Genomic DNA, 21290 nt, shown 5'->3' on the forward strand with positions numbered 1-21290 from the left:
ACATATCTATCTTTCAATAAAATTATCTTATCCTTCCAAATTCATTGTAGGATATTAATCACTAACCTTATCACATTATTAAAGAACAAATCTCTAGTGGCTTCATTTGTTGCACAAAGAGCACGAGCTCATAACATTTTAAATATTTCATATCTATACACAATCAATCACAAATCATCATAAACAATTAATAATTTCTCCATAATCATGTTTAAAAATATCTAAAATTTTATTTAGAATTTAAAATCCACTTTGAAATTATAGGAATCAACTAGAAATTACTAGAAAAATGAGAGATAATGACGATGGATGCATGTCTGGTATGTATAGTGATGATAATCACTTATTATGCATTGTTACACATTAGAGAGGGGATCGAGACATATTAATAAGCTCATAAAATACACCTTTTTCTCCTCATTTTTTTTTATTAGTGGTTCTATCTCAATCAACCAACCTGAACTTGATAAGCTTAAATATTTATTTATTAACAATATAATGAGGATGATAAGCTTGATGAAAAACCTGATTACTCCTTTCATACTAGATAAGTAAATCACAATTGAGAGTACTAATTAAACATATAGATGTAATAACTCCTTCTTGTGCCTATAGTACATATATATCTACTAAAGAAAAGGTCATTATACATAAAAGGCCAACTCATAAAAGTTCTATTTATGGTAGCTTCTCATATCGAAGCAGAAAAAGGACACTAAAAGAATAAATAACTGCATATCTTGATATACGAGTTATAAAGAATACATACTAAAGAGCTGATGATCTGATAAGCATGAAGTCTATTTATGGTATGTAGATGATCTATAGAAATAAACCATAGGATAAAAAAGTGTCTTAGAATATAACCTTGAAACTAGAAAAGATGATGCATAGAATTTACGAGTCTTGTATCTATAAGAATTTTTTATGTCAAGTCGATAAAAAATCTTTTTAATGGATGAATAGTTTGACAATGCATTCTTAGGATGAAAATGAGCTAAGTCCTAAATAGATTTGGAGCTCCTAATTACTCCAGATAAGAGAAAAGACCAAGTGCCTCCCTGAGTGATGTTTTAGATTTTAGCATCCCATGAAAGCTTAATCAATGTTACCAAATGTTAGCATCACTGTAACGCAAAAGGTCACATAATTGCTGACCATCCGACAACCAATAGTATAACTACAGTAAAGTAGAAATCACATCTTCAAGTCAGGAGACAAATCTTCGGATCTTCCTTTAGAACCAAGTGAAAAATGAAGAAAGTTTGACATGATAGAAAAATCTACTCATAGGTAAGACTCTATGAACTATCCCCACTAAACTAATAATCTCTTCAGAAAATAATAGATACCACCTTTATTGTATCTTTCAAATAAAATATTACATTTATCATGTATTTTTTTATATTTATTCTACCCATGTTATTAATTATAATTTTAAGTTTATAATCATCGGAATGTGACAACTCGATGACTATGTTTTTTTTACTATAATCTTGTAATTGTTTATCTCCTCTCTCACTTTTAGAAATCAGGTAAAAAATAAAATGAATTTTTGAACCAAAACTAAAATTTCAAAACTACTGAGACTGAAAAAATATAAAAAGAAACGTGGATTAAATTTGAGATAGGCCATGAGTTTTTTGATTAATTTACAATAATAATCTTTATGGTTGGAATTTTTTTTTTCATTAACATATGTTTAGAAATCAAACGTAAATTTATTATAGAAAGCTATACTTAAAAAAAAAAAGAGTTAAAGAATAAAATTAGAAAAATAATTATAAAGTAAATTGCTGCAGTGCTTTTCGCGATTTAGCATATTTTGTACCAGCGATCGGATGATTGTGGCCACAATTTAAAGCCAGGTTGCAGGCGTCATGACTTCGAGAGGCTCGTAGACTCTTCAGTAGGATGTGACCACTATAAATATTAATGCACCGGGGGACTCTTAAAAGATTGAATATACTAGGATATTTGGAAAATAATTTGTTGATTTGAAATTCGAAGTGGTATTTACTTTCATAAAAAAAATACATATATTAATTTTTATTCAATTACATAAAACATAACATAAAATTTTAAAATCCCTATTTTACATGAAAATAATTTCAAATATCCTATTTTTCAAAAAATAAAATAAAATTAATGAACCTCTTATAAAATTATTAAGGGTCCGGCTAATGTGCTTTGAAACACATGTTAATAATTAATTAAAATAATAAGAGATTAAGTATCAAATATATAATTTTATCTTTTCGAAACCCACTGGTCAGTATTTAATGGATTACATTAACTATGGGCATTGAGATAGTAAAAAATAAAAGACTATCTATTAAAGTATGGAGAATTAAAGGTGAGACACTTAAAATAATAATAATAATAAAATACTGAATATCAAATATAAAGTTTTCTCAATTATTCCGGTAGTGCTAAATGATATTTACATGGATGCAATATTTTTATTTAAAAATATATTAAAATAATATAATATATTTTTTTAAAATTTATTTTTAACATGAAAATAATTTAAAAATATAAAAAAAAAATTTAATAAATTTTTTTAAATATAATTATTAAACCCAGCCTGATAGCTGGTTCAGTTTAAAGTCCGGGTTCAGGTTTTGATTGAATTATAGAATTGATCAAATTAATTTTTATTTAAAGTCCGGGTTCAGGTTTTGATTGAATCATAGAATTGACCAGGTTAATTTTTATTTTAAAACAAATTTAAAATAGTATTATTTTAATAAAAATATAAAAACAATCAACGAATTATAATAAAGTTTTTAATTAGGTTTTTTCTAGTCAATAAAATTATTGAGTTAACTTATTAGATGATTGGATTTTTAATAAAAATATAAAAACAATCAACGGATTATAATAAGGTTTTTAACTGGGTTTTTTCTAGTCAATAAAGTTATTAAGTTAACTTATTAGATCGGTCGGGTCATATTAAATCATGATTTTTTTTATTTTTTTCAACCCGACCGGATTCTAAATCCAAATTTACTGAATTTTGGGTTGATTTGTAGAACGAGGTTGGATTTAAAAGTATGATTTTAAGCTTTGTTGCTATAGCATTGCTCTCAATCTAATTCTAACAAGGAGAAGAAAAGGACTTTTCTTCGTTTTATGGGTTTGGAAAATTGCGGGTCAATTTTCACATTTAAGAAAACAGCGAACGGAGAGCAAATCCGGTGGGCGCCATTAAATATATAATCTTTCATGAGAAAAGGAGAGTCTCCGGCTACTTCCACCCAAATTACTTAAAAACCGGCAATAAGTCTTCACGTTCAATTCAATTTCTTACCCCAAAAAAATAAAGAACCTTCCTTCCGTATTCTTCTCTTACAACAATTATTCATTGAGGGAGAAAAAAAAGAAATCTTGTGAAATGGAATGTCGATACTTTGTGGCGCTTTGTCTGTGCTCTATGCTTGTTAATTTCCCTCTTTTTTCCTGTTCTACCATTCGATTGCATCCTTACAAGAAAATGTACTTCTCTTCCTGATGTATACTTTTTCTTTCTTTGTGTGGTTTATTTGATTTATGTTTTCTTTTTTCTTGTCTTGGTGTTTAGATTACAGAAAAAAAGTGTGTTTGATCCAACTCGGGTCACTCAACTTTCCTGGAATCCCAGGTTTTCCCCCCCATCTTTTTCACTTTTCTTTTTTATCAGTAAATTCTTTTTTTTTTCTTTTTGTAATTTTACATTATTGCCGTGGTTCTTCTTTTTTCTCAAACTTAACAGGGCTTTCTTATACAAGGGATTTTTATCAGATGAGGAGTGTGATCATCTTATTAATCTGGTTGGTATTTTGTAGGTTTGCTTGATTGCCCAATTGATTCTCATAGTGAGTTAGTTGTTTTTAGTTATTTATAATATAATATAATATAATATGTTGGTGTTATTGATTTGGTATTGGAGTAGGCTAGAGATAAGCTCGAGAAATCAATGGTGGCTGATAATGAATCCGGGAAGAGTATAGAGAGTGAAGTGAGAACCAGCTCTGGCATGTTTATTGGAAAAGCCCAGGTCTTTCTTGAATTTTGAACCATAGACTGTGACATTATGTTTGCTGATTTGATATGACCATGAATTTATATTGTTTCCTGTTTGAGTAACTTAGCTTATGTAATGTAATGTTTATAAAATCGTGTTTTCCCCCCTTATATCAAATAAAGATAAAGGGGTTTGTGAATGTGAATATTGATCCCAATAAATTAAGGAAAATGATTTTGTTGTGCAGAATATATTTAATTTATATATAAAGGATGATTGAATTAATAGAGCATGTATTCAATAGGATTATTTCCTGGACATGGACTCGAAAACTAATGAAATCTTGCACTGCTTAAATATTGTACATGGATTTAAATATACTATTATTCTCAATATGGACTGGGAAACCTCATTAGGGCCCTTTTTCCTGCTACTTAATTCGATGCAATTGTAATGAATCTGTTGTTATCTTTGTTCCATTTGAACTTCCAGGTTTTTCTTGAGGCATGCTTTAACTTGATTTTTTCTTGTTTAGCTCTTAATGGCTACTGGCTATCAGCAATTTATTTCTACTTTCACATATAGGATTTTATCAGCATGTAGAAATCTATAATGCTTATGCATGACATGCTACACTCCATTGACATTCTTATGAAAATGAATGTTTGATCACTCAGTGGTGACAGTGATTTAGGAACTAGGAGATGAGGGTGTTTGGCATAGGATTGGTGAGGACATTTAAAAATATGTTGAGAATAGGATTTGTTTAATATTTCTTTGCTACCAACTGCATAGAAAACTATCACCTCAGAATCCACATTGTTGAGTTCCTGCCTTCTTCCTGCCAAGCTTGATTTTCACTGTTGCCCTTGCAGAATGCTGTGTGAAGGTAAACATTATCCGATGATGGGAAATGGAATGACTTTCATTTCAAACACATTTCAGTCCCTCAAAATCACCAATGGGATCTTTGAAGTGCAGTTAATCTCATAACCCAACTTAGCCAGATCTGTTCCCGTTACTGTTTGCGGTCCACCAAACCTATTCTAAATGCGAAACTCTGAGTTAGAATCAAATACTGCTATAGCCATGTTTGCCCCATTACCCAGAGATTATTAAGAAAAGTTCTCCCTTTTTCTGCTTCTCAGTGAAGTGGTTGACCCAAATTTGATTGGTAGTGACTTTCAAACATATCTGAACCACACTTTAAAATGTTAAATGCTAGTAAAAGTTGTTTGTGGCCTTAGATGAGTTTTTAGCTTATTAGCCTGTTGCTTTTTGGTACCGAGGGCAATTTAGATAAAAGATTAGTTTTCCATAAGAACACTGTATATTTCTTAAAAGTTTATGTTGGATGGTGCACTATATGATTATAATATACTATTGCCACAAATCTACTCATTTTTGAAAGATATTCTATTATGAATGCATTTTTTAGTTTCTGGAATTTGTTAGGCTTAAACGATGTCCTTTCATTCATCATTGAAGGATGAAATTGTTGATAATATTGAGGCCAGAATTGCTGCTTGGACTTTTCTTCCTCAAGGTATGTTCTTCACATGTGTCTTGGTTTATGATGTTTTAATTTATGCAGAGAATTTTTAATCTTTCTTGTACATGCCTTTGGTAATCAGAAAATGGCGAGTCCATTCAAATATTACACTATGAGCATGGTCAGAAGTATGAACCGCATTTTGATTATTTTCATGACAAGGCTAATCAAGAGCTGGGTGGTCACCGGGTTGTCACTGTGTTAATGTATCTGTCCAATGTTGAAAAGGGTGGAGAAACAGTGTTTCCCAACTCAGAGGTAAACAATTAGCCATGAATATGATTCTCCGATGTCCTTCGGTGCTTAGGTCTTTTTGTATCTCTGTTTTCAATTACATATTATGTGCCTTGTACAGGGAAAAACAATTCAACCAAAGGATGATAGTTGGTCTGATTGTGCAAAAAATGGCTATGCAGGTATTATTTTTGAGATGGAGCCTGAGTACTCTGTTATTTGACTATTTGATGTGTATCCTAACACAAGTAACTCACACTAATATTCTCCAGATTCATTTTAGTGGAAGAAGGCATCAACATATAATAGGAGTTTGATAAAAGAAAATGGGCAGTGGTTTTTAATCACCTTTGGATTTTTTGTATCATTATTAAAGCAGAATGATCTTAGTTTGTCCTTATATTTTAGAGGTTGTATCTAATATATTCTCACATGTCTAATTACAACTAATATGTGCATAATTTCTAATATGTCATTCCACATGCATTTCCATCCACACTAAAGGATTTTGACATGTGACTTCCATATAACTTATAAAATAATGATATTTTCACCTAATTTTCCTCATGAAATTATCTTGGAGGTGGTTCTTTTTTTTAAAAAAAGACAAAAATTTGGAATATCAAGTAAACAATAACAATTATTTATTAACTTTTCGGAGTTAAATGGTTTTAGTTTGTCAAATATTTTTTAAAATATTTGCAAATAAATAACTATTTATTACTCTTAAAAATAATTATTTGGCTTAACCCTATAGCTTGCCCTTATATTTGTTTTCAGTTGCCAATTTTTCCCTTGTGTTTTCAATTTAGTTAATCTAATCTTGTGTTATCCAATTTGAGTCACTTAAGGCCAATCACTAAAATATATTAGATCTGTTGTTTTGGCATTAAGTTGATCCAATTAGAAGAGAGAGAGTTTACTTTGAGTTCTGCACATGCAAGAAGAAATGGGAAAAAAATATCAAAACATTTTATCTATATGTTTTTTTTTTTTTAAATAAAACACTTTGTCTTGCACATGCCACCCATTCCTCCTTTCATGTGTGGCACGAGTAGGACTCAAAGCAAGCTTTCTCCTTCTTTTGAGTGAGCTATATCCATTTAATGCCACTTTACCCATACCTAACATATGATTTTCATAGATTTTTGTAATTGTTCATAAATGAATAATGTAATTGTTCATAATGAATAAAAGTTTAGATTGATTGAATTGGAACATATGGAAAAAATTGATGTTGGAAAATAGACATGAGGGCATTTGAAATATTCAAAAAATAATTATTATTTTATGCAATTGGTGATGTGTTAATAGGTAAGCTTTAATTTTGTCAAAAAGTCATTTTTTTAATGTCATGTGCAAATCCAGTATCAAAATCACTTGAATGGAAATTTCAACAGGACCTACTGGGTACTGTTCTTATATTTATGGACAGCTGCAATTAAACATATAATGATTTATTGGAGACAACCCATGAAATACAAGGACATCCCGAGCTAATTCCCTTTTATTTAGTTAATGGCTGGATTGCATAATTGAGATTGTCTTCTACTTTTCCTAATTCCTCCATCTTAGAGGTGAGCTGGATTCAATCCCAAGAATCAAGAATCTTGGCAGATGACTCCAAATGGCTCTATAGGATTGGTTCTTTTATGTGTATTCTTTGGTTGAGCATGGTAGGTCTCACAAACAGGCTGTTTGCCCCTCAATGATTTTACAAGCTCATAAGGGTAACACTTGGAAACCACTTGCCTCATCATATGATCATTTTTGTGTCTGGATTTTTAGTAGAATATTCATGTGATGCTGATGCTTGGAAAGTTTTCTATTGATGCTTCTGCTATTTGGTGTATTATATGATTGGAATACTATTTGTGGTGTTGATTATTAATGTTGTGTCTTGATTTGCATTGTAGTTTTTTAAATCCACACTGGCCAAAATTTGATAGCTCCTTGGAAACTTTCTTGTAACCTTCTTTTAAAATATCCAGCATAACATTAACACATCTAATCAATCATATACACCAAGCAGACTAGTGAGCGATCGTTTCAATACCTTCTACGGATTTAGTTATGATGTGATTCATCTGCCATTTAGTATTGTTGTTTTGGTCGTCATTCAGTGAATATGCAGCCTTCGATTTCCCTTGTTTTGTTACCAGGCATTCCATAAAATTCTACATTATATCATTGCAGTGAAACCACAGAAGGGTGATGCCTTGCTGTTCTTCAGTCTTCATCCCGACGCAACAACTGACACAAACAGCTTGCACGGGAGTTGTCCAGTTATTGAAGGTGAGAAATGGTCAGCAACCAAGTGGATTCATGTCAGATCCTTTGAGAAATCGCTGAAGCATGCAGCAAGCGGGGATTGTGTTGATGAGAATGAGAACTGCCCTTTGTGGGCGAAGGCTGGTGAGTGCGAAAAGAACCCTGTTTATATGGTGGGTTCAGAGGGGTCTTACGGTTTTTGTAGGAAGAGCTGTAAGGTATGCTCGTCCTAGGAATGAAAGGGTTCATACTTAAACACTGTAGATTACAGTGGGCCGTGCTGTCTTTGTACCTGTATGCGGCTTGTCTTTATTAAACCTCAAGGAGCTATACTAGACCTTATGGAGCAGTCATTCGACACTCACACTTTAAACTGTCAAAAATAGAAGTTTTCCCCCTTTTCACTTTGGGGCGGCGTTCATGAAATTCATGGTGTGGATAGGGTGCTTAGGGTTTATTCAAGCAAATGTTTTACCTGGAACGTTGTCCGAGTTCAGGATGTAGTATGCGCTTGCATTAATTTGTCGTAGGGGTGGTATGTAGTATAGTTTTTAAACCTAATCAGGGTCGACTTAGAGTGCATCTCGGGTCATGGTTAGGTGGGTTAGTGGGTTAATTTAAGTTAATTTAATTTTTTTTCATTTTAGAAAAAAAATAAACTATTTTTCTTCAGGTTAAGGGGTTGCAGGTCAGTTAGATTTTTTATTAAGTCAATTTCTCTAATTTTACTGAAAAACTTTCTCTAATTTTTTTGAAACCTAGTCTCGTTTATATCTTAGGTTACTTGGATCATTGATCAATTTCTTAGGTTGGGTTCTAAACAAGTGGTATGTCGTAGTAGGATGCGTGTATATGCTATGTATTAAAAAATAGTAATATATAATAGAATTCTTTCTCTAATATAAAGAAAAAAATTTAATATATCTATTGCGTATCTTTTTATTTACACCATAAGATCACAATAAGAAAATAACAAAAAAAAAAAGCTAAAATGAAAGACATTTTTGTTATATATCAGCACATGTTTTACTAGAATAGGATAATTACTATTTTTTTCCTCCAAAAAAAATGCCAATAGCATTGGTATTGGAGGTATTTTGGTCTTTTTACAAGATCCATTGTTTATTATTAGGTTGAGTGGGGTAAAATTATCTTTTCAATTTATTATTAAGGCCAGTGAAATGTTTTTTCTACCCTTAAAAACTAAATTTTTAAAACTAATATTTAAGGATATTTTAGTCATTTTATTTTTATATACAATAAAATAACGGAGTCATCTTTAAAAATAAAATTTTTAAAACTTGCATTATGGTGTTTTTTTTTATTTTTTTGTTATAGTTTTTTTTGCTATTATTAGTTGAGTAAGGGCAAGTTGATTTTTTAAATAAAAATAAAATATTATTTAAATGAAAAAGTGGTTGCACGAGAGATACTTATGACCTACATGTATGACACCTTCTAAAGGCAAAAAATTTCTTTTTGTGTCATTGTAATCATTGTAGTGTCTTTTTCCTAGTGTGGTAGCATAATAGTTTGTAATCAGTGGAATTTTTTTTTCTTTTCTCATCTCATCAAAAATCACGCTGACTATTAAAGATTTTAAAATTATCCTTTTAGTTATTGATATTTCAACTTTAAACTTTATTTTTATTTTTTTATTTTCGATTGTTTTGTAAAATCTTCATTTGTTTTTAATTTCAACATTCAATCCCAATTTTTAATATATATTTTTTTCAATTTGATTCTTATTCTTTTAGTTTTTTTTGCACTTTTGTTAAATTAATTTTTCTTTTCAATTTCATCCTTCAATAAAAAAATTATGGTTATTCTTTTATTTATTTTTTTTTTTAATTTTGATCCTTATTTTTTATTGCTGTATTTTTTTTTGTTTTTATTTTAATTTTGATCCTTATTTTTTTATTGCTGTATTTGTTTTTTGAATCTTTTTGTATAATTGATTTTTTTTTCAATTTCATCTTTTAATATTTGATTGGTTGAGGATTGAACTTCATAATTTTTCCAGATATAGTGCTTTCAATCTAATAACCAAGGTCATAGATTTGAGAAGTTAACACAGGTTGACATTATTTTTTTTAAATGGGTTTTATGGTTTTCTTTTCTATCAAATTTAGGTTATAAATTTGTCACGTTAACTTGAACTAAAGCTAAATTTATTTTAATTTTTTTTTATCTAATTTCATTATTCCGTATTTAATTAGTTAATAATTGAGTTACATTTTTTTTTCTCAAGTTATTGTGATTACTCTTTTTACTATTTTAATTTAATTCATTTATTATTATTGTCTATTTTTTATCATTCAATTAAAATAAAATCGTTTTTTTATTTAATGAAGTCTAATAACCTGAGTTATAATATCTTTTCATTATTTAAAAAGGCACTTCCAACGCATGAGCATGATTGGTTTTGTGGTTTTCTTTCCTATCAGGTTATCATAATCTCATTACTTGGATCGTGGATTTAACGAGTTAACTTAAATTGACTTGCTACTTATTATCTAGGTTATAAGTTTGTCATGTTAACTTAAATTAAAACTAATATTTTTTTAATTTAATTTTTTTATCTAATTTTATCATTCCATATTTAATTAGTTAATAATTGAGTTATATTATTTTTTCTCAAGTTATTGTGATTACTCTTTTTATTATTTTAATTTTATTCATCTACTATTATTGTCTATTTTTTTAATCATTTAATTATAATAAAATCATTTTTTTAATTTAGTGAAGTCTAATAACCTTAGTTATAATATCCTTTTCATTATTTAAAAAGCACTTCCATCACATGAGCATGATTTCTTATGAAAAAAATAGTTAGGTCTGCGGGGTAGTATGGACCCACGACTAATAAGTTTCCTAATTCTCAATTAATTCTATTATAAATTCCTTGAATTATTTCAGAATTTATTATAGTATGAAAGCTAAATTATGTCTTCTATATCCACATTAATATTTAATTATAAGATTATGTAATATTTCTTTGAAAAATCACTGCGATTAGAAATTTAAATTGAACATGAATCAATAATGTCCAGTGTTGTGTCTAAATATTTTAAGATTATTATGTTTTAAATTATATTTGTGATTTGATTTATAATGTTTATTTTTAAGAACAAGACCAACCGAGAATTTAAATAATTGAATATCTACATAAAATATATTCATATTTTGATTTTCCTTTTCTTTTCTTTTTTCATTTTAGTTGAAGATGTGAATTTTGCTAATTTATTTCCTTTCGATAAATAGCTTTAGAGATGGTTAATTGGGTTGAATGAGTATGCTTGGGTGAAGATATAGGTGGGGCGCAAAATAAATAAGTTTATTTAGAAATAGATTTGCAGCACAAATGAGATAAAATCCAAGCTAAGCTATTCTTTTCTTTTTATAATCCGGGATATTTAGAGTAACTTATATATATTATAATTAATTTTTGAATTTATTAAACATCTTGCAAGTCTAATAAACAAATAAAACAATGAAAATAATATACATGCACATAAAAATTTGAACCTAGAATGCAGAGGAAAGGAATTCTTTACTAGGACTGCTAGCCATGAACTTCTTACATCTATATATATATATATATAAAAAAACAATAATTACGTAAGAACTGAATATATATTGATACGTACAGTGAAATTACTGAAAAAATTGTTCATTAAAAGAAGTAATATTGCTCCCAGGTATGATAAAAGGCAGTAGACTACGAAGTGTGGCTGCAGTTCTTAAAATGGCAAGAACAGTGCGGGAGCTGCCATCATTTTTTTTTATTTTTCTACTTGGATGGGAGACCAAGTGCTATAGGCCCTGTTTTATAAATGGAAACTTCTGTAGCATTAGAAGTTTATGCAGCTGGCCCCTCTGCTAAATTCTCATAGCAACAGCTCTGTGAATCAAGCGGAGAGAGCCTGCGCAATATTCTTGGTACCCTGAGATGCTGACGACGAGGTCTGATCACTGTGTCATGAGAATATTCTGCACGCAGGCCAGAGCCAGAGATTTCAGTAAAGAGGATGCCTAATGCCCCCTGACACAAGAGTCGCATTGCCCCTCCCCATAGCTTAGAAAATCAATTTGTATTTCTCACGTCAGGCAGGCGTGACCTAATATATAGTAACACAGCACAAGAGAACTGCTTCATACGTATGCGATGAGCTCAAGGAAACAAAATGTTAATACTGGGGCCAAAGATAAATGGAGAGGGAGGGAGGGGATGCCTCGTATGGCGATGGCATGCGTTCGAGAAAAACAGTTAAGAATGAGAAGATGAAAACTGATCATGCAATTGCTGTTCATTGGGAGCCACCATGCTTTTCTTGCCACTTTTCACTTGTTAAATGCATGCATATTTCGTTAATTCTCTTTAATCTCTTCTTCGCCGTGTTTTACTTAGCAGTATATGTACAGCAGCAAGGGTTTAGGATTGCCAAGCAGCAAAATCTAGCAGATGATCAAGCAATTATCAGCCTCTTAATTAGTCTCGATCTCGTCTCTTCATTCTTAATTTGCCCCCTATTATCCTGAACGTCATACAATGGGGAGACCTCCCTGCTGTGATAAATCCAACGTGAAGAGGGGCCTTTGGACGCCAGAGGAAGATGCCAAGATACTCGCTTATGTTTCCAATCATGGCATTGGTAACTGGACTTCGGTCCCCAAGAAAGCTGGTATACATGTGTTAATTTAAAGTAAATTTATGTCTACATATATATATGATGATGATCATTTCTCTCCTTAATCTTTGGACATGCATATTCATGTGTCCATCTCCACTCTACGCCCATGTACAGGACTGAACAGATGCGGGAAGAGCTGCAGGCTGAGATGGACTAATTACCTGAGGCCAGACCTTAAACACGAGAGATTCGCTCCCGAGGAGGAAGAGCTAATTATTAAGCTGCATAAAGCGATAGGTAGCAGGTGGGTTTTTTCACTCAAGATTCCTTGATCTTGGCAAGGATAATCCATTAAGAAATATCAAGTAATAGATTAGCACGACTTCTTACGGTAACTAACACCTCAAGGCCTCAACCTGCAGATGTATCCAACTATTTAATCTGGAAGATCGATCCCTAAGATTTTGTTGATTGAAACTTTGAACTCGATCGATTCACAAACTTTTATTTGATAAATCGATCAATCTACATGTTTTTCCTCCTTGATTTTATGCATGGCCGTCAAGCTCAAAGCAAATCCTTTCTTTAAAGAGGGAAAAAAGAAAGAAAGAAAAAAGCAGTCTCAGAAGCTGTAACAATGGTTGTTGGTTTCATTTTTTGAAAACAAAAAATCCCAAAAAAAGTAATTAAATTTCTTGTTACTATTTCCAAAAATCTTACAATAAAAAGGGTAATTGAAAACCTGAAACAACAGATTCTTCCCCCTTATTTGTTCACTTTTTGGTGGGTATAAGTTGTAAACTAATAGAGCAAATTCCATGACTTCCAATTGATTGGCCTATTTTTTCCAGGTGGTCTCTGATTGCAAAGAAACTGCCTGGAAGAACAGACAATGATGTGAAGAACTATTGGAACACCAAGCTCAGGAAGATGCTTCAAAAGATGGGGATTGATCCTGTGACTCACAAACCTTTTTCACAGATTTTTTCTGACTTTGGAAACATCCGTGGCATTTCTAACACCGGAAACCTCAATAAATCCTTAAACACCAGTTTGATGTCCGAACCTGATCATCAATTCTCTTCTGCCATCTTAACCACCACTGAGCATTCAAGTTTCAAGAAAACCATGGAAGAGCAAGTGCAGGAATACAATCCTACTGTTACTCACCCCACTTCATGGGACTTTCTGGCTCACTTTCCAGTCCATGACACCAAACAGTTACCACTTTTCTTCAATGAGGTCAGCTCTTCCTGCCCATCATCATCACCATCTTCATCTTCTACCAGCACGTTCACACAGTCCTATTCCTGCCAAAAATCTCAGGCTCCATTCATCACACCCACTTGTACCTTTACGTGGACTGAATTTCTCCTCAGCGATCCTGTTTTATCCACTGAATTTCAGCATCAACAAGAGCAATATGACTTTGATGAGATGTTGTCACCAACCAACTCTTCAACCATGGCAAGGGCACAGAATGATGTATCATCTTGCAACATAACTAGTACTGGAAGCGATGATGATTGGTACTTGAACCGATCGGTTGGGCGGTCGACATATGATCATGGAACTGTCAATAATGGACTTGAAGAGAACAACAATGCTGCCGATCATGCGGCCTATTATTCCTCATCTGCAAGTTCATTTGTCGATGGCATCTTGGACAAAGACAGAGAGCTGCATTCACAATTTCCTCCACTTTTGGATCCCTCTTTTGATTATTACTAGTTCAGAAGCTTGACAGCCAATTTGGTGCTTAAAGCAAAATGTTAATGGAGCCTGCGTCAATTCTATCATATGTAATACAGAGCTACAAACGAAGCTATAGAGCGGGTTATTTTCCCAGTTAGAGACCATTTTCATTAATCATCATCATGAATATGTCATTCATCAATTCTAGTGCTGAGCCATATAATTATTATACACATCAATCTGACTAAGAGCATATATCATGTTAGATTTCCTCCGTAAGTAAAAATAGAGTGCTCGTGGATCAAACATGTGCATGCAATATCTGTGATCATGCTAGCTAAAGGGTGTCATCATCCAAGCTTTGTGTCAAATTTGTTGAATGTACTGTGATCCAGATTAAATTTTACTAGTTTTTTTCTTGCAGCATGCGCTAACATGATCTCAATCTTAATCAGATCAGGAAATTAATCAAGCAGGATCAAAAAAGACTTGCTAAAACCAGCACCACTAAACACATAGAGGGCTTAATTTCTCCTCCCTTTTACACCTTAATTTGACGGGGACTTCTCAGTGTCCTTGGCCATTAATCAGGCTCAATAACCTGTTAATCCAAGGGTGGAAGATGAGTGCCTTCGTGTCGCATTTCTATGAATATATGATCATGCAAACATCGATATCTTCTCCAGCATTTCCCGGAGCCAACATCTACAGTTGAGTTGGCTAATCTAGTAAATTCTAGGATTGTATGGGGTCACTATATATTTAGGTTCTTTAATTTGGGAAAATGCTAATTTTATCAAATAATATATTCAAACTCACTTCCTCAAAATTCTCGCACAAGATGAAAATCGAAGGCATTAAATAAGTGTACAGATCTAAATTCCGGGAGAACTAGCGTTACTCGTCAACAGGTCTCTATGGAATCCATCATTTTGTTATGTTAGTTAAAAGGAAAAGGGGAGAGAGGAATGAAGGGGTCCGAACAAAACAGAGAGAAGAAATCTGAGAGATAAAAGGAAGATTGCACCATGGCTACTGCACTGCAGAGATCATCTGTTTCATTCCGACGACAAGGCTCCTCCGGCCGTGTTTGGGATAATCTTCAAGTTAATCCAAAAAGAAGCAGAGAACTGGTAGACACGCCAGCCGGTAGAAGTCAAGAGATGAGCCCCGGCAATAACGTCATTGATGAGAAAAGCAGAGGGCAGGAATTCCTTGGAGATGAGGCTAACACCATGCGCTCCTACGACCCTCCAACCCCTTGTAAAGAAAAATACAGGGATGAAAGGTGTGGTATTTCAAACTTTTGGAGGTGCTGTAAGGGGCCTTCTACAGCCTAGTTTGTAATTTCTTTTACCGTCATGTTTGTATAATCTGCTGGAATAAATTTTAGTGTTCTCTTGAATTCTTCATCTCTATGGCATTCGGGAGCATTGTAATCACATGAATATGCTGTTATCTATAATCTGCTGGAATAAATTTTAGTGTTCTATTGAATTCTTCTTCATCTCTCTTGCAATCGGGAGCATTGTAATCACATGAACATGCTGTTATCCAGCTTCAATGACATGAGAGTTCTTCGTTGGGATCGATATGATTTTTAAACAATTGATTGATTGATGAGACTATTGGTCTCTGCATATTCCTCCCGTTTCTTCCATCTTTTCCTTTCGTGCCATCATAACCCTGGCTCTTCACGTATATACGGCCAAGTAATAAACTAACGCAGGAAACACAACCGCAAGCGCAGGCGAGTAAGATTAGGCGATAAATGAGTGCTAGAGGAGGGTTGTTTATAAGCGATAAACGTGGTGGAGGCGATAGCATAGATACACACGTATGGTCCCTCTACACTCTTTGCACGGATGATGTCGAAGGGACAATTCACTGGCTGCGGGATGAGCTCTTCCATGCGATGAAATCTTGAATGGAGGTGAATGCCCTTCAAGCACCCGCTAGCAGGAAAACAGAGTCAGTTTCCAAATATCAAAAAATCACAAGAGAAGGTAAGTGAAGCGGAGAAGAATGAATTTATTGCATTCTGTTTCATCAGAACTGTACACTCAAGTTACAATCTATACAAAACAATGAAAGAGCTTAATAAACTCAACAGAGGAGGATACATGATCACATTTGTGCTTGCACACATCCTGAATGGAGATACTAAGATAACGAGTACAAAAAAAGGATTTTTGGTTATCAGATAAGCCTTTCATGGACTAAAAAATGCTTTCGTATCAAAACCCTAGCTCAGTTTAACACGAGACTTGTCAACACCCCAGTTGATGGTACTTGGTGTGGTCCACTTTATTCAGACGCATGCAACATACCAAATGTTCTGGCAAGTCTTCTGGCTTGTGGCCCTGTCAGAAAAAAGACGACATAATATAAGCCATACATCACGTTGCATTGCAAAACAAATTAGCCTTGACAACAATCTAATAGATATATGTTTACCTGAATTGTCAGGCCAAAATCCAAGACACAAAGCTTCAGCCTGTCTTGTAAGGTTTCAAGACCTTTTCTAGAGATGTAGCTAAATCTATGCACATCCAGATCAATCTCCAAGTAGTTTTCTCCCTGTGATAAAATTCAAAACAATTCAAGAATGCACTTTCACTGATCATACTGGAGTTGCATCGCCATGAAACTTTCAATGCTGCAACATTTCAATATAATTCTGCCAGCACAACCAATTAAAATATTAATTGTTCAAGATTTTTTTTTTTTAATGAGCTATCTAAAAGAAAGGAGAGCAATGTGACAACCATAGTTGCAGTCGCACATAAATTTAAACCAGGTTTATAATTACATTAGATCATAATATCAAAAGAGCAGGCACATTAGCTGCATTTCTTTAGATGAAGGGATGACTAGGAAACGGAGCCCAGTACAATCAGCTAGCTTTAGTGAAAACTTTAAATCCAGTTGTAGGATGGAACTAGGAAAAAAAGGAGAGAAAATGAGGTTCATCTGATAACAATAGATCCACAAGACCACTGCATAAACACAAATTTGTTACGTAGAATTGATATGCTCAGGGAGCCTTGAAAGACAACCACATGGAGTACTCCAGGTTTGTGTTGTTGCGGTGCGGCAGACAAGTACATTTTTTTGTTGAGAGAGAGAGTCATATCCTACTGCTTATGATCACCACATCATACAAAATAATGTAACAAAGCAGATTGGAATAAGCAATCTGAAACTTACCAAATAGAATTCATGTTGAGGACGTGAGAGCACAGGTTTCTCATTGTAGGCATTCATAAGCTTCTTTTCAGTAGTGCTTAATTGAAGATTTTCCAGATTTTCTAATCGGCCCAATATTTTTAATCTTTCCCTAAATGGTGCAATGGTATCTAGAGGGAACCCTCTAACCCTCTCCACTTCATCATTAATCAACCTCTGCAAGGAAAGAAATGCAGAAAAACCCAGTTAATGAATTGTTAGTAATAAATAACCCTGATGAGGATGGACAAACAAAAACCTTCATAAAGCTACCATGTAATGCTGTTGCATTATTGTGAGACTTCTTAGTGAGACTTAAAAGAAAAGAAAATAAAAGAAAAAAACCAGCAAGTGCAAAGGTGAAGATGCCTCCCATCTTACACTGATATTCTCTTGAAAATGAGGGGGGAGCTCTTTTGAGTAACTTTCAGACAGTTTAAAATACAGGACCAAGTTCATTCCTTCTCCATCATTTTCACTTTGAAATATTGTGGCAGGATACAGAGGTATCTGCAGGGAAAATAATTCATCTCATCACTGAAGATACTTGGTTAAAACTCTTGACATCAAATACAGCAATTAGTTACATAAACACGGAATTGGGATCTGCAATTTAGCATGCGACAGCATAAAAACCAACCTGGTTCGCAGCATCTTTAAACTATAAATGGACTTAATTGATGTACTAGAGCGATATACCAGTGCTTTTGACCCCATTTTTTTCCATCAAGGGGTAATGAGAACTATAAATAGTAAATTTCAAGCAACATGGAAATGAAAGATACAAGTACCTGAACATTTACGACAAGAACACCAGGAACTTCATCTGATGTGTTGACATGAGGAAGTTCCACAAATCTGGCAATGTGATGAATTTTCCTTGGAGATAGAAAAATGTCAGCACCAAAAGGATAAAATGCGGCACAGTTTGGAGCACAATCTTTCTTCTTATCCCTGTAAAATATATCACATTTAGAACTCTACTTGAGGTAGTAGAAATGAATATCATACAAACATGCATACAAGCCCCATTTACAGAAACAAATGCTACCAACAACGGCCAGCTCATTTTTTTCCTATGCTTGTTACTAAATCAAACTGAATCCAATATTTAAAATATTAAGACACGGTAACTGCAGAGTAAGAGTGATACTGTGTAGTAGCAGATTCAAATAGTAGTTAACTATTTGTGTGACATTTAAATTCATAGTTCTACAAATAGCAGGTGGTTCTTGCATCCCTAACACCTTGTTAATGAAATTACTAAAAGCAAGATAAAGTTCAGATCAAAGATTTCTCAAGTTGAGAAGATCAAAGATAATGATAAAAACAAAGCATTTATTACAGATTGAATTGAGGTAGCTGGAAAGGATAAACAAAGCCAGCGATTCAGCTTTCTATGCTGGACTAAACATGATAAACTATTGATGGAGCAGAAACATTATAATAATCTCACCTAAAATAGTTCTTTCCCCGAACTTTGAAAGTACTCGGCTCAATGGGAGACCAACAATCAGTCATCTTCTTATCTGTGGGGCAGTAAGGGATTGAGGAACCAGCAATAGGTCTTCGCACAAATGCCTTGGGTGAAACTGAAATAAAAGTAGGATGGCGACATGAGATGCAAGTCTACCACATATAGCAGATGATATAAGGGGATGAAACAAAAGGGGGAGAGCATCAAAGTATCAAGTAACGAAAATGAGATAATAAATTTCATAAATTCAGAACTCATGGCAAGTATTATATATTGGAAAAGCAATAGCCTTTTCACCCCAACTTCTGCAATTTGGTCACAACCGATTATGTGGAGATATAATTGAATTTAAGATAATTGTTCATACAGCAGACACTCCAGTAAATTTATTTCCCAGAACAAATTCATACAATAAAAATATTAGTAAAGCATTAGCGAGATGCAATGCCACTACAAAAAAGGTACATAAAACATCGTTTTTCAAGTCCTTAATCAAGGTCAAGACCAGAGCTCACAGGAACTCAAATTGAGTTTAAACAACAATCAACATTCAAAACCATATATTTGAAAGAACAACGAGATATAAGAAGAGAAGGCATGGAAATATAGCAACACTCACCTAAGGTCGGATTAGTAACATTCCCTTCTCTCCGTTTGAAAGAAAGTTTAAGAGAAGGCTTTCTCTTGGAACTCGGTGTGCCTGGACTCAATGGTCTTTTCTTGTCAATGGAAGCGACAGTTGAACCAAGGAAAGACAAGCAATTATTTGGAAGAATCCCACTGTGATTGTTATCCTCTTGACCTCCAACGCTCACATTAGAAACTTCATCCGCATATACAGGAGTCACTTGATCATTACTCCGGGAATCATTGGCTTTAGATTGCATAATATTTGAATCTCTCGGCGATGAAACAGACGCATCCTCTGGTTCGGTAACAGATACAACATCTACAGTTTAATCAAATAAAACATTATTATCATGACCAATCACCAATGGAAATAAATTTAGAAAGAAGGAAACCAAGCCAAAAAAATAAATCACCAATGGAAATAAATTTAGAAAGAAGAAACTAAGCCAAAAAAAATAAAATAGAAATAGGACATACCATCATAGACACTATAAAATTCATCATCAAATTCAGATTCAAGCACAGAAATAGCATCAGACCAGGCACCATCCATGCTTCCTGTATTTTGAACCAAAGATTTTTTTTTTTAAAAAAAAAAAAACTGAGAGAGAGAGCTTGTACACGATTTGCCATGTCCAAAACAAAGAGATAAAAAAAACCTTGAAAAGCAGGATTAGAGTAAGAGCGATCTGGTTGACCGGGAACATTGAGTTTGGAAGCCTTAAGAGAAGAAACACGCCTTGAGATTATTCTTCTTCTTCTTCTTCTTCTTCTTTGCTTCCCGTTTTTCTTCTTATTTGATGATAATAAACAAACACAGCTACCTGGCCTTGATGCACACCCTCCCATTCTCTTAATTTCCTCCTTCCTCTTAAAATCACTCTTCCCTTCCCTCACCGATCTGATTTTTCGACGATACAATACCTACCTACCTCTGTGTGTGTGTCCATATATATATATATAAATTAAAATCGAATAATCTCCTCGGTGGGTCCACAACGCGCTCCTATTTCGTTGCAACGTGGACAAGAGGCCTTCATTTTCGTCCGAGTAACAACAGTGTTTGTGTTTGGAATTATTAAGGTTGTGTTTATCTTCTGAAAAATAATTATTAAAAAAAAACATTAATTTAATTTTGTATTTATTTATTATTAAAAAATTTAATGAATAAAAAATAAGTTAAAGAAAAATTTAGCTTAATTTTTAAGAAAATATTTTTATAAAAAATTTAGATAAAAAATATTTTTTTAGAAATTGTAAAAAATTTAGAAAGAAAAATTTAGCTTGATTTTTAAGAAAATATTTTAATAAACATTTTAGATAAAAAATATTTTTTAAAAAATTGTGAAAAATTTAAAAATATTATTATTTATTAATTATATTAAATTTAATCCTTAAACTATTGATTGCTATATAAATATTTTTTTGAAAATTTATTTTTTAATTTTATCTTTTAAAATTTAATTTTTATATTAACTTTGACCCGTATTAAATTTAATTTTTATATTAATTTTGATCCGTATTTTTTTAATTACTATTTACTTTTCTCCTATTGGTTTTTTT

General features: G+C 32.8%; 3 protein-coding genes across 4 annotated transcripts; 2 read left to right on the forward strand and 1 right to left on the reverse strand.

Annotated features, from left to right (window-relative positions):
- The first annotated feature begins 3100 nt into the window (after nt 1–3100).
- Nucleotides 3101–8454, forward strand: LOC105113763 (probable prolyl 4-hydroxylase 6). 2 transcript variants are annotated; one of them, XM_011010069.1, is made up of 9 exons: nt 3101–3272; nt 3333–3498; nt 3584–3643; nt 3755–3812; nt 3935–4039; nt 5495–5552; nt 5641–5816; nt 5914–5974; nt 7989–8454. In XM_011010069.1, exons 2-9 carry the CDS (start codon nt 3398–3400, stop codon nt 8294–8296), a joined length of 927 nt encoding a protein of 308 aa, XP_011008371.1. In that variant the 5' UTR covers nt 3101–3272; nt 3333–3397; the 3' UTR covers nt 8297–8454. The 2 variants fall into 2 exon arrangements, with proteins under 2 accessions (XP_011008371.1, XP_011008369.1); XM_011010067.1 differs by having other exon boundaries at nt 3101–3498.
- A 3475-nt stretch (nt 8455–11929) lies between these two features.
- Nucleotides 11930–15811, forward strand: TDF1 (Duplicated homeodomain-like superfamily protein). Its single transcript, XM_011010070.1, has 3 exons — nt 11930–12748; nt 12872–13001; nt 13549–15811. The coding sequence occupies exons 1-3, from the start codon at nt 12616–12618 to the stop codon at nt 14426–14428; spliced, it is 1143 nt and encodes a 380-aa protein (XP_011008372.1). The 5' UTR covers nt 11930–12615; the 3' UTR covers nt 14429–15811.
- A 592-nt stretch (nt 15812–16403) lies between these two features.
- On the reverse strand, nt 16404–20664 carry LOC105113765 (uncharacterized). The gene is made up of 9 exons (XM_011010071.1): nt 20387–20664; nt 20205–20285; nt 19717–20046; nt 19077–19212; nt 18412–18574; nt 18002–18130; nt 17603–17797; nt 16850–16972; nt 16404–16755 (listed from the first exon to the last, which is right to left on the reverse strand). Exons 1-9 carry the CDS (start codon nt 20574–20576, stop codon nt 16663–16665), a joined length of 1440 nt encoding a protein of 479 aa, XP_011008373.1. The 5' UTR covers nt 20577–20664; the 3' UTR covers nt 16404–16662.
- Between the last annotated feature and the right edge of the window lie 626 nt (nt 20665–21290).

The sequence above is a fragment of the Populus euphratica genome, unplaced genomic scaffold (genome assembly GCF_000495115.2).
Source record: "Populus euphratica unplaced genomic scaffold, PopEup_1.0 scaffold451.1, whole genome shotgun sequence".
Lineage (NCBI taxonomy): Eukaryota > Viridiplantae > Streptophyta > Magnoliopsida > Malpighiales > Salicaceae > Populus > Populus euphratica.

What these genes read in the sequence shown, in the direction of transcription:
- TDF1 (XM_011010070.1), top strand. Translation starts at nt 12,616, where the DNA reads ATGGGGAGACCTCCCTGCTGTGATAAATCCAACGTGAAGAGGGGCCTT. An exon ending in TTCGGTCCCCAAGAAAGCTG is followed by an intron (nt 12,749 to 12,871) that starts GTATACATGTGT and finishes GCCCATGTACAG; the next exon opens with GACTGAACAGATGCGGGAAG. An exon ending in CATAAAGCGATAGGTAGCAG is followed by an intron (nt 13,002 to 13,548) that starts GTGGGTTTTTTC and finishes TATTTTTTCCAG; the next exon opens with GTGGTCTCTGATTGCAAAGA.
- LOC105113763 (XM_011010067.1), top strand. Translation starts at nt 3,398, where the DNA reads ATGGAATGTCGATACTTTGTGGCGCTTTGTCTGTGCTCTATGCTTGTT. An exon ending in GTGATCATCTTATTAATCTG is followed by an intron (nt 3,813 to 3,934) that starts GTTGGTATTTTG and finishes GTATTGGAGTAG; the next exon opens with GCTAGAGATAAGCTCGAGAA. An exon ending in TGTTTATTGGAAAAGCCCAG is followed by an intron (nt 4,040 to 5,494) that starts GTCTTTCTTGAA and finishes TCATCATTGAAG; the next exon opens with GATGAAATTGTTGATAATAT.
- LOC105113765 (XM_011010071.1), bottom strand. Translation starts at nt 20,576, where the DNA reads ATGGGAGGGTGTGCATCAAGGCCAGGTAGCTGTGTTTGTTTATTATCA. An exon ending in CGGGGAAAGAACTATTTTAG is followed by an intron (nt 18,575 to 19,076) that starts GTGAGATTATTA and finishes TATATTTTACAG; the next exon opens with GGATAAGAAGAAAGATTGTG. An exon ending in ATTTTGGCCTGACAATTCAG is followed by an intron (nt 16,756 to 16,849) that starts GTAAACATATAT and finishes TTTTTCTGACAG; the next exon opens with GGCCACAAGCCAGAAGACTT.